General features: G+C 57.9%; 1 protein-coding gene across 2 annotated transcripts in view; it reads right to left on the bottom strand.

Annotated features, from left to right (window-relative positions):
• Window positions 1-3,400: 3,400 nt before the first annotated feature.
• FBXW4 (F-box and WD repeat domain containing 4) overlaps window positions 3,401-12,876 on the bottom strand; it is an 87,835-nt gene continuing 78,359 nt past the window's right edge. The window contains exons 7-9 of one of the 2 annotated variants that reach the window (XM_030569796.1): window positions 5,148-5,288; window positions 4,814-4,955; window positions 3,944-4,153 (exon numbers count right to left, since the gene is read on the bottom strand). In XM_030569796.1, the coding sequence (XP_030425656.1) occupies window positions 4,037-4,153; window positions 4,814-4,955; window positions 5,148-5,288 (400 nt within the window). In that variant the 3' untranslated portion in view covers window positions 3,944-4,036. Of the gene's footprint in view, window positions 4,154-4,813; window positions 4,956-5,147; window positions 5,289-12,876 lie in introns of both variants that reach the window. The other variant, XM_030569795.1, reaches the window with a different exon arrangement.

Here is a 12,876-nt window from a genome sequence, read left to right as displayed (position 1 = left end):
GAGGTTGCTTGGTTTGTGAGAATGGACCACACCGCACTCGGGTCTGGGGACACCAACCTCAGGGCTGCTTCCTCTCCCCACACCCACGGCTAGCACTGAGCTACGCAATCCCCGCGGCAGCATGGGCTGCCACAGAGGGGGAGGAAAATGATGCTTCCTCCTCCCCCGGGAGCAGAAGCTCCGAGCTCCCACTGAACGCTGCGGAGGGAGGAACGTCCTCCACTGTTCCTATATGGCTCACAGCAGCGCTGACCCAAAGCAGTCGAGGGGTTGGGATTAGACCCTTAGGTTTGTACCAGAAAGACCAGGCTTTGCAGGGGCTCCCCTGCCTGGTTGTGTCAGAGGAGGTACCGTCATTCCAGGGAATCTTTAGCTGTCTCCCTGTTGCCCTGGCTGTGAGGGGCTGGTGCCCACTCCCTCTAGCTGCACTTCGGAAGACGATCTCGGGCCTTACCCACCTTTCAAAAGGGAGTCAGGAACCGCCCAGCAAGGCCCTGCGAAGACAGAGCAGGGAGGCAGTAAGCAGGGTAAGCAGCGCAGGCCAGGCACTGGCGTATGGGGCACGTAACTTGCGTTGCAGGGAGAAGTGAGTGTAGTTATTCAAGGTGCAATTTGTCTGGCTCAGTGGGGCCAATAAACCTGCTCTTTCCCATAGCACCAGGGGCCCAGAAGTGCTCACAGGCAGTTTCCCAACTCCTCTGAAGTCACGCTGGGACCCTGGGGAAGAGGCCACCTGCAGCTCTGCTCACTTCTCCCACCCCACCTCATCCCTGGTGCCCTCCAACCGACAGCAGGCTCACCACAGCCACCTCTCTAGCGCCTGCCTCCAGCCAGGTCCGCCCTGCATCGCTCAGGAGAGATCCCTGTTTATTGGTCCTACATCAGAACAGGGGGCTGGAGCGCATGACCGCTCGAGGTCCCTTCCAGCCCGACATTTCTGAGTCTATGAAAACAACTCCCTCTCCCCCAAGTCCCAGGGCCCATCCCTGCAGAGTCCACGTCTGCGAGACCTACACCTGCCAACTCTCAATACAACACTATGCCCACTCCCATATTACTGGCAGACCCTTCCCCCGTAAAAGTACCACGCTCCGGTTCTCCCAGCAGGGTATGGCTGATTGTTGCCTCTTCAGTTATAAGCTCCACAGAGCAGGGATGGCATTATTCATTATAAACCCTCCTGCCTAGTTTCCTTGGCCACGTCCCCATCCAGACACTGACCACACCCCTGGCCGTTAGCACGTGGGAACTGACAGATACGGCTTGTGGTCAGTCGAGCTTCCTAGGTACAATGTCAACGTTCAGAAGTCACCTACGGTCACCCAGAGCGGCAGCACTAGCCGTGACAGGTCTGCACCTGTATGTCCCCTCGGGTAGGAGGGGGGCCCACTTTGCAAAGCACTTTGTGGCTGGGCAGCCGTGGTTGCAGCCGGCTAGTGGCACAGGGCAATTTGAGTTCTTTGCCCTGGCACGCAGCCACGATGCAGGAAAATCCCTTGTTGCCAGGCTGACAAGTCAGCAGGGCATGTGCACTCAAGGGCAGGCAACATAGATTCTAAGACAGTGAGAAATGGATAGGGATGGTACGGAGAAGAACCACCACCGCCTTGCGGGCACCCCATGGTTAACATTCCACCATGTTGAAAGATGCCTCTCTATTCCTACTCAGTGTCCTGCTGGTGTCTGATCCAGGACAAAACTTTACCCCTCACCCCCTGGCTACTTATGGTTTCCTTAATAGCCTCTTGCAAGGGACGTGGGCCAGGCTTTTTGAAAGGCCAAATGAATTAGATCCCCCAGTTCTTTCTCCTTATTTCATTGAATTCTAACCAATTAGAGATGCTACTTGGTCCCAATCTTGGTCACACAGCAGTTGTATAAGTGTGTTACTCCCCGTGTGCCTAAGTAAGGCTCCCCAGCTTCATTCGCAGTAGCACCCTCTGTGCTGTTATGAAAAGAAAAACCCCATTGGGTAGCCTCCAACCTTTGGGTCCAGGAGCTGGTTTTTAATGAGATTTCCTAAGTGTTAGCAGCACAGCCACTTTACCCTGACGTGCTGTTAGCACCAGGGGCTCCATCCCATCTGGTCCTAGGGCTCTACCGGTTTTAGTTGACAGAACTGGTTTGAGTAGGTCCCTTGTTCGCAGAGACCTCACCTTACGCTCGAAAAAAAGAGCAGGTCGCCCCCCAGAGGATGTTGCGAGGTGCGTAAGGAAAGGAACGGTCACTTATTGCTGTGACTGGTCTGGAAGCAAGGCCGGCCCGCATGGTGGGAAATACAGGAAGGGTTGTGTCGTGTCAGCTCGCTCATGGAGCCCTCACCACCTGGGAGCCAATCACCAAAGCATACACAGGGAATTCGTTACTTCTATCAAAGAAACGAGGAAAACCAGCAGCTGCAGGGGAGGAGTTTTACACCTGCAAACACCTACAGCATCACAAACCAGTGAGCCCACGAGAGGTGCCTCGCACAGGAGCTTGGCTCATCTGATCACAGCACGAAGCTTAGCAGGCTTCTCCTTCACGTCAGGGATACCCCAAAAGTACAGACCAGTGTAACCTGTGAGCACCCTCAATTTGAATGCAGAGGTGCAGCTCACAGAGACAGGTCCCAGCATGCAGTGCTCCAGCTACTTAAAGACAGAGCAATGCACGCTGGAATCTGTAGTCTTTGTAAGATGCAGCAGCAGTCCCTGTTAGGGCATCTGTGATCTGCTCCATCTGAGCCACTCAGGTGTGGCCCCTGGGCTCCTGATAAGCTGCCCACGAGGCCCTAGCTTTGGAGAAATCGAATTTGCTGCTGTAGTACCCGCAAGGCCAGGGAGGCTGAACAGCTGCAAGGCAAGGCAGGGAACAAGGTACGTCTCTCCTGTACCCCATCCAGCTCCAGGCAGGGACCTGCTTTGAAGGTGAATGGCAAAGAGGTCCCAGCCTGGCAGGTTCTGCACGCCCTGTGCAAGAGAGCAGAGCTGGCCCTTTCAATGGCACTGCTCGCCCCATCTGGGTTGTGGGATCAGGCCGATATATGTAGAGGTTAGGGGCAGATTACGGGCTTGACAAAACATCCAACCTCATCTCCCCATGAAGGCCCAAGGGCAGGATTCTGTGAGCCCCTTTTCTGCCCTGCGATGAGCACTAGCGAGAGCCAGGCTCCCGGCCTGGGTCTGTGGCAGAGGAGGTGGCTGTGGGTTCCAGACCTGCAGCCCCCCGCTGTACATTTGCCATCTACACACAAGGAGTGAAAGTCCCAGACAGGTGCCAGGCTGCAAACACTTGGGCCATTTTGCACGTGAGCCTCTCACGGCGCACAGCTCAGGCAGCTGCACTGGGAACCTCGGCCCCCAGCGCCTGTTTCCAATTCGGGAGCCTTACGCAGGTTCACAGAATTGAGTCTCTTCCATTTCCCTTTGACGTTTTATTTAGCAAACAGACTGTCCCAGCCCAACCGACTGCGCACTCCAGTCCCCAATAGCCGACCGGCAGAGCCGGGCTTTGGTAGGATTCAGCCAGAGCCTGCCGAGGTTTCAGCTCCCAGATTGCTTCCCGTTCGCTGTTTTGGAGGCCGTAACAAAAAGCAGTCAGGACAGCAGGGGCAGGTGCAAAATTGGCTGTGCCTGGCTGTTCAAGGCTCTGCCCGTCTCCCAAATGAAATGCACTGCGCACACAGTCCTAACTGGCTCTGCACTGCTCAGATGCCCGAGAGCAGCGCTGCGCAGCTGACGGGAACGTCTGCACGGCTCTCCCAGCTGACCCGTTACCGTCGCACACTGAAAACCAAACCAACCTGAACTGTACAAAATAAACAGGCGTAAAGGACAATTTGCCTTTATTTAAACTAAAAGGCAGGTGAGTCGGAGACAATCTGGCTCTTCCAGCACTCAAGGGAGATGCTTTCTGGCCGCTAAGGAATTCCTTGAGAAGTCTCCATGGCCATTTGCCTTTCTCCCGCCCTGCAATCCCTGAGCTGAGCATCAGATCGGCCAAACTGGGAGCGGCCAGAGGCAGCTGTGGTGCGGGAAGGACCTTGGCGCAGGCATCAGGGGGCGGTGAAGTCAAGGGCGTGCAGGGCAGACGCCAGGGCAGCATAAAGGTGGGTGGTGTTGAAGCGGAGGCAGTACACGGGGCTGCTGGTGGGAGAGGACAGCGAGAAGCTCTGCAAGGAATGAGCCGAGAATCACTTCTCTGACAAGCAACTGGAGCAGCCTGTTCCGAGTCAGGCACCCGGCAGCACCACAGCCCCCAAGTCACGGGCTGCAGCACCAGCAGCTGGGCTGCCATCGTGGCTAGCAAAGGGAACTGGAGACGGGACTCTGCAGAGGCGAGTGTTCCCATGGGGGGTCCCACTCAAAGAAACTCCAATTTAGGGCTATCAAACTGACACCTCTCAGCAGCCCCGAAATCCTCTGCTGGGAGAGGAGGCACAGCCAGGCCATGGCAGCGCAGCTTTCCGCTTGCCACCACCCGCCTGTGCCCCTTCGCCTTGTTCTGCAGACACTAGGGCGAAAGGGGGCCTGGTCTCTGAGGCCAACTGGGGGTCTGCAACTAGGGAAACTGCGCTGAGAACCACAGCTCATCGCACGCAGGCAGCGCGCGGCCATCGGATGGGAGCGGCTCCGGTCCCCACCCACCTGGGCCCTCCAGGGGGAAGACACCGAGTCCAACCTCCGTACTCTGGGCTGTCGGGTCATCGCGCTGCTCTCGAGGCAGCCGGAACAGCCAGCAGCCTGGCGCTACCCAGGCAGAGTCAGATACTGAACGGGCACAGAAGGGAGGCTCCTGGGCCCGATGGCACCTTCCATCCCCTTTGCCTCACCTGCAAACACCTGCTCTGCCGTTTGTCCCAGAGCCGCACCACGCCGTAATACGCGGAGCCGCTTGCAATCATGTGATTCCCATCACTCCTCACGCAGTACAGGGCACTGTCATGGGGCTCCTCCCACTCCAGGACACACTTCCTGGGGTGGCACAGAAAGGCAGAGGTAGCTACCTGGCAGCAGGAGACCGCGCTGAGCACCGGCTCCTCAGCCTCTGCCAGAGGAAGTCAGGGGAACCCGGACTGGGGCTGGACTGCAAGTCCCTCGGAGGGACGCACAGCTGGAATCAAGAGCAGCCCCCAGCCCAGCTGTCCAACCCCAGGGCGCGTTTACCTCGTGCTCACGCGCAGGTCCCAGGACCGGATGTAGGTATCGTAGCCGCAGGACAGGAGGGTGAACGGCGTTTCGTAGACAATGTCCAGGACTCCGGCTCCTCGGTGGAAATCAGTCCCTAAGCAGGTCGCCAGCTGCCCACTGGAAAGAGAACCAGGAGGAGGATTGCTCTCAGCACAGCACCAGGACTCGGCGTGGTATAACACGGCGTTCGGGCACCTCTCCCCAGTGCACAGCTGCTACTGCCGTGGGACTAGCAAGAGCCCCTGAAGTCCCAGGGGCTCCAGGTATCCTGGACTCGATGCTGGTAACACGACGCCATGCCCCTCTGCGGAGGGGGAGTGGAGAGGGAAGTGGCACAGGCTCCGCCCTGCCTTCTCTGGAGCTATTCACCCTCGCCCTCCTCAGCACTGGCAGGGCAGAGGGAAGATGGGACCCAGCAGGGCTGTCCCAGCGCCGAGGTCTAGCTTTTAACAGCATGCAGAAGCCCTCAAAGCCCTGCGTCGCCTCCCCAGACACCAGCCAGGAGGGGAGCCACGGGGGCTGAGGTGTCTCCATTGGGTCTGTTGGTCCCTGGCGGAGAAGAATCACAGGCCTCGCAGAGGGGGACTGTGCAGCCCGTCTCCCAGCCAGGCCAGATCGGTCCCTACAGCAGGGCTTCTAGGAACGTGGCCGGTTTGGTTCCAACCCCTTCCCCTGCCTTGGGCTCTCGGCCTCAGGAAGCTGTTCCTAGGACACTGATCCCGTGTTTTGTGTGTCTTCACTCCGTCCTGCCAGCCCCAGCACCCCCCGACTCGTTCCTGGCCAGGTGTGATCCTCACACTTCCCTCCACAGCCCCGTCTCACGCAGCACTTGGACAAGCTGCACATTCCCTCCAGCCCCCAGATTGTCCTTCTCTGCACCCTCTGCGAATCCTCTTTGCCCCCCACTGAATACAGGTATTCCACGGGGGGTCACCCCAGATCCATCCAGTGGGGAACAGCCACACCACACCCCTCTGCAACCCAAAACTGCCCTCACCCCGTTGGACTGCGGGACTGGAGCAAACAGGTGCCCCATGATGCCTTTCCCACCCTCAAATCCAGCTGCTTTGTATTCTCTCTTGGACACTGACCCCCGATCCCGAGCTCCCCAGCCAGACTGGCTCTGCTCAGCCACCGAGTGCAACAGGCCAAAGCGGGTGAGGAGTAAGCGAAGCGGCTGCGAACAGGGAGCCTGCCAGGGCTGCTGAGTAAGGTGGCTTGGGAATCCCTTCCCTAAGGGCAGCGACCAGCTGCGGCTCCTGGCACATCCCGGATGAGGGCTAGCTCTTCTCAAGCTTGACCCTCCAGCCTTCCCCTCCGCCCCACAGGCCAACCGCAGCTTCTCGGCCGCGCCAGGGAGACCCTGACCAGCTGCTCAGAGGGGCCAAACCCTCCTTTTCTTCCTTCTAGTGGCCTAATCCAGACTGGACACAATGAACCCCAGAGCACCTGCTTTTGAAAGCCGCCGCACGGCCACCGTCTGAACCAGCCTCTTGGTTCCCAGGACAATAGAGGGCTCTTGAAAGCCGAAAGAAGGGGCCCTGCCGGTGGGGTCACTGGCAGCCCCCCCAGTTATTTTGTTACTTTCTGCTCCTTGATCCAGTGTCACACAGTTCTGAGGCATCCTAGGCAAATACCTTAATTCCGTCTGTAATCTGGGCTAAAGCCTCGTCGGGGGGATAAAGACCACACAAAGGGAGAAATAGAGTCCCGGGAGATGTTAAAACAAGCAAACACCTTTGTGTCCCGGGAGAGAACTAGCTGAGAAAGCAGCTTAGCGGCTGGAGCAGTGGTGTCCCCCAGATCAGAAGGCGAGCCCTGCCTCGATCTTTGCAGCCAGCACGCTTCTATGATCACAGCGCGGGCTGCATGCTGGGGCCGGCCTGGTTCCCCCAGTCGCTCTCCAAAGAGCAGATTATGGAGAATAACCATTTCTTTGTGGCTGCGTAATTCCCTCCGTGACCGTGACTGTGGGCAATCACACCGGCCCCTGATGCCAGGCCCCTAGCAACCATTTAAAGAGGCCAGCCAGCCCTAGCAATGGCCCCCCCATGCAAACCTCTCGGACAAGCTTTAACATCAAGTGCATGAATTAATCCCCCCGACATGAATCCAGGGGTGCTGGGTTATTGGACTTTGTTTCTCCGGGCGAGGGATCTGGGGAATCCAGCCTTCAGTCCTCACAGCCTCTTGCAATAAATTAACCCTTTACAAGAAGGGTTTCAATCTGCCCCTCGGCAGCCCTGCACCTGTGGGCAGGTCGGGAGGTTGAAGAGTTTGCAGACTCCAGGCAGGGGGAGACGCAGGAGCTGTGCTCTGGCCTGGCTGTGTGGCTCTGACACCACAGAGCTTTGGCCTCTGCTCCCTTCTCAAGGGCAGCAGCGTCTCTCTTCACCTCCCGGCCGTAGCGCTGGCCCCCACACAATCCCAGACCACTGTGCGTTAGCTCAACGGGCACAGGAGAAAGACAGGATGCTTGGCCTTTCCTTAAGGCACTTGAGGGAGATCTGGGCTCCAGTCCTGGCTTTGCCACAGGCTCCTGAAAGACCTTGGACAAATTATGTAATCTGTCCCTTGGTTTTCCCATCTGTAAAATGGGGGTGATACTTCCCTGCCTCCTAAGAGTGTCTGCGAAGCACTTGGCAGATGCTCAGACACTGTGGTGCAGGGGCCGCAGAGAGGAGAGACAGACGGAGATCCCTTTCCTGCCTGTTCCAGCTGCCCCTGGCAGCACCTTGGGCCCAGCTCTCTCTGGAAGCAGTGCTACCAGCCCAGAGAGGGCAGGGCTGAGGGAGGGTAGAGAAAAGGCACAATCCTGGGCCTTGGTCTCCAGTTGACGCACTAAAGGACTGAGGGGACAGATATGGGGCACAAAAGCAACTGTGTAAACACGGACCTGCCCTGTGGGCGTATCTGCTCCTATTAGCTCTAGCCTCGCGTGCAGGGAAGAGGGCTGACGTCTCCCGAGGAGATGCTCTGCCCTGAGATCGCAGGCCTTCCCTGCTTCCAAACAGGCCTCCTCCTCGGCACACAAAGGAGAGGTCCAAGGCCACACAGCAAGAGCCCCATCTCCGAGTAACATGCCTTGTCCAGTAGACCTCGCAGCCCCCATGTGAACACATGCCCCCAGTGCAATATACTGAAGGGAGGGAGGGAAGTCAACATTTCAGAGCTTCCCAAGAGTCTGGAACTGGGAGCCAAGAGGTTCTGATTGGCTCAGAAATTGCCGGCCTGTCCCTACACTGTCTAGGCCCCGTTCAGTCTGCTGGCCAAGGGCAGCTCTTCATCCCCTCGGCCCGGCTGAGGATACAGCTGAGCAAAACATGCGGCGACCTTGTCTGCACTGCGCATCTACAAGCACGCAGCCAGCGAGAGTCCCTGGGACGCGGCAGAGCCCTGCCAGCAGATCAGAGGCTGTGCTGCCGGGCTGGCAGGTTGATTTGATGTATGAAGACAGCATCTCTAGTTCTGATACTTGGCCCTGCTATGACACTTCACACCTTCGGCAGGGCAGCAATTAACTTAGTTACTGAGGGAGGAAAGCACTCAGCACTACGCGTCACCCTTTGACGGGTCCCTGGGGTGGGTATTTTGGGGTCCCAGCCCATGGACTGGCTCCTAGAGGGTAGAGCTCTGCTGTTCTTTCCCGTTCCTGGTGCTTGGCATGTTACTAAGGAGCCATGGCCGGTGGCACCTTCCACGTGCTGTTCTCTCCCTCTGAAGCAAATGACTGTCTAGCAGGTGCAAGGGGGTTGGGCGGAAGGCGAGCAGCCTGGCCCCGCTCTGGAGGAAGGCCGGGGGAAGCCAGAGCAGGAGCTGGCGCCTGGCTGGGGAGGGCACCGGTTTGCAATGCAGGGAGGTGATCTCCTCGCACAGACATGCCAGGGGGCAGATGGAGACATCGATCCCGAGGCCAGAAGGCAGCGTTGGATCCTCCTGTCTGACCTGCACAGCCCGGGGAGGGGGTGCGGGCATTTCCTGGGATGGAGAAGCCAACGAGGCAGCGGAGTCCCTGCCCCAGGAAGCCCAAATAAGCAGCCACGAATGCCCCTTGGGGCCAGCAGCCATGCCCCACGCAGTGCCGCACCTGGCAGGTGGGAACCCACGCAGTGAGGGAGGGCCATCCTCGGCCTATTCCTCAGCACCTGCCGCTCTGAGCTCTGTCGTGCCTGGAAGCCTGCCCCTCCGTCAGCACCTCGCTTCTCCGCCAGCCGGGCCGGGGAGGGGAAGGGAAGGTGTTGGCAGACGGAGCCCACTCCGGCTTCTCCGCTCAGACGTGAACCTGAGCGCTCCCCACTCCGAGGTGCGAAGGCGGCTGTCACTTAAGGTCTCAGCGACACCTCTGGGGCCAGGCAGGGAGCCCCGCCCGCGCTCCAACGCCAGGCGCCCACTCGTGGGTGGAGAGGAGGCAGGCAACTGGCTGGGAAAAGGGGAGCACACAGACCGCTCGTCGGGGCTGCTACCTCTGGGCAGCAGCCCCGATCCCGGAGGCTCTGAGCACCCCCAGCTGCCTGCGTCACCCCTCGCTGGCTCTTGGACTGCTCAGCATGGTTGCTTGCGTGTCAGCTGTCCACAACCAGCTGCTGGGGAGACCTTCTCCCCTCCCAACCCCGGACAGACTGACCCTGCACGAACAGGAGGGGACAATTGCAAGCTGTGTCTGTGCTGGACCAAGGAGAGTACAGCCCCCCCCCACACACACACACACCCCTGGAGTGCCACCTGTCTGCCTCCAGCTAGCATAGCTCAAACCACCCTCCCCACAGCACAGTCCTCTGCTCCGCACAGAGTGTATGGGGAGGTGGGGGCAGCACCACCAGTGCCACCCCTAAAGGCCAATCCCTGGAACCCTTTCAGGGCCGGGAGCATCAGACGGTCACATCCCAGGGACGGGATCCACTCGGCTCTCTCCTCTTCCCCTCGCTGTCCCTCTAGCTCCCCCTCCTCCATCCAGTCCTTTCCTGGCGCTCACCAGACTGGGGGGCCCTGGCGAAGCCTAGGCCCCCCACTTCCGCCTCAGCATGCTGGGCGCTGAGCATAACCCCCCCGTCTTGCTCTGAGGAGGCTGGATTTGGGGGGAAGGGGGAATCAATGTTCTGATCAGCCTCGCTGCTCAGTATGCACCCCCCGAGCAACGCCTGGAGACGTTCACCCCCATCCGCATCTTTCCCATGGCGTGCACCCCCCAATCCCATCGCTCATCGGCCCTCAGAGCTCCCTTCTCCACGCAACAAAAGGTCATTTGCAGAAGGGCTTGTGCAGAGCAGGGCTCTGGTGCCTCTGCTAGCACTCAGCCCACTTTCAAGTGGTCTATTCAGTCCCCCGGCCCGGCCCGGCCCGGCCCGCCCACGTTTGTGACTGTACAGCCACATTCATTAGGTGAACATCTGCTTCCACTGGGCCCCCGTGCTACCTGGCCCGTGCATGTTGGGGCCGCTCGTTTGCTTCTTATTTCCCCCGCTGTTTGTTTTTGCTCCCTGCTAAAGAGCCTTTAATGTGCGGGCGGCTGGGCGTGCTCTCGGGGCACTTGTCTGGGCTCCTCTGTATAGGTTTCATCTATGTTTGTTTGTTTGTTTGTTAAAAATAGGAGATGAAAGGCTGGGGGGGGGGAGGAGCCAATGGAGCTGCACTGATGGGAGAAGCAGCCAGCAGAGCGGCAGGGGGCCTGGACCCACTCCGCTTGGGATTTTCTCTGGGGGGGAGGTCACCAGCTGGTCTGCTGCACTGCCAGGGATAGATCCCGGGCCCGACTCGAGGCCCTGCTGCTTCCACTAGCCAACACTCACTCCTTTAGCTGTGTATTGGGGGCTCGCTGGCCATCACAAGAACATGGTCACTGCACAAGCTGGGCTCAGCCACGCAGCTCCCAGCCTCTGGTGCTGGGGAACAGCATCCCGCCCCCAGTGAACCCCGGCCTGGTCTAGCCAGACAGAGCACTGGGGACTGCTCTGTCGGGGCAAAGGGATCAATGAGCAGCCTTCCTCTCCCTGGCCTCCAGCCCTGAGTCAGCCCCTAGCTCGCTGGACTGGGCTGAAGGGGTGATGCTACTGTCATCCCGAGCCCTGCTCTAACCCTCAACTCCTGGGCACCAGAGACCAGCCAGGCCGCTTGCCTGCTTTGCGAGGGAAGGCTGCCTCCGAGGTGGGTATTTCTACATCGCCCCATCACTGCAGTACCCAAAAGTAGAGCTAGGAAGTTCCCCTCTCTCTTCCTTCCCCGCCCGGTGGGGAAATCCCTCCGTTAATTACAGCTTTTGGGGGCAGGTGGGAAAGGAATGCAAGTAGAAGTCACTAAGAACATCCAGACTGGTTCAGACCAACGGTCCGTCTAGCCCAGGATCCTGTCTCTGATAGCCATCAGTTCCAGGTGCTTCACGAGGAATGAACAGAACAAGCAATTATCGAGTGACCCATCCCGTTGCCCATTCCCAGCTTCCAGCAGTTGGAGGTTGAGGGACAACCAGCGAGTGGCCATCTTGGCTAATAGCCATTGATGGACCTATCCTCTGGGAACTTATCTAATTCTTTTTTGAGCCCAGTTATACGTTTGGCCTTCACAAAATCCCCTGGCAAGGAGTTCCACAGGTTAACTGTCCATTGTGTGAAGAAATACTTCTTTACGTTAGTTTTAAACCTGCTGCCTATTAATTTCATTGGGTGACCTCTGGCCCATGTGCTGAGGAAACAGAAAGTCACAGGGATGAGTTTTGCTGTATTTAGTTCTGCAGGTTAATGAGCAAGAGGTCCAGAGCCCATGTGCCCAGGAAGGAGGAATCGACAACACAGTTTCCTGCATTCGAAGATGGGCGATTTAAATTCAAGTATCAGACGGGTAGCCGTATTGGTCTGGATCTGTAAAAGCAGCGAAGAATCCTGTGGCACCTTATAGACTAACAGACGTTTTGGAGCATGAGCTTTCGTGGGTGAATACCCACTTCATCAGATGCATCTATGAAAGCTCATGCTCCAAAACGTCTGTTAGTCTATAAGGTGCCACAGGACTCTTTGCTGATTTAAATTCAGAAACAAAATTCCCTCTCCAGAACTGGCACCTAGCCCGCTTATGGAACTGGTACATTTACTATTGCATGGTGCACCAGATCTCAAGGGAAACAGTTCCCTCCCTGAAGCCAGGCTACAGCAAAGCCTGTACCTAATCCAGTGTAACATTTCACCCGCCCTGTTCAGCACAGTGAAGATGTTTCAGGAAGCTCCTGGCCTGGGGCAATTCAGTAAGACAGACAAGGCCTCTGCGGATGAGAGCACGCACGAATGCACACCTGATTGTGCTGTGCGAACGCGAGAAAGGAAAGGTAATGCGGACTCTGAGCCTAGCCTACAAAATCACAAGCCTCTCATTCATCTAGCAGACGTGCCCGTTTCCTGGCCTGACTCAAGCTGTAAAAGGTTAAAATGCCCCCTAATTTTTAATCCCCCTGCATTAGCTCTTGCACAAACTGCTCCTGCTTTCTCCCAGGACTGCTCTACTCTGGCAATTTACACCGGCACAGCTACCACACCCCAGAGATACAGCTATGCCAGCCTAACCCGATGGAGACAGTGACAGGTCAGCAGATGAATTCTTCCATCAACCCAGTGCCTATGGGGGAGCTGGATTACTGACAGTGACGGGAGAACCCCTCCCATCGCTTTGGGGAATGTCTACACTGTAGCGGCGCCCGTGACTTTCACAAGCCATTCTCCTC

Source organism: Gopherus evgoodei, chromosome 7, assembly GCF_007399415.2.
Source record: "Gopherus evgoodei ecotype Sinaloan lineage chromosome 7, rGopEvg1_v1.p, whole genome shotgun sequence".
In the NCBI taxonomy this organism is placed as follows: domain Eukaryota; kingdom Metazoa; phylum Chordata; order Testudines; family Testudinidae; genus Gopherus; species Gopherus evgoodei.
The sequence above is the reverse complement of the archived record's forward strand: the minus strand, read 5'-3'. Positions and strand labels throughout refer to the sequence as shown.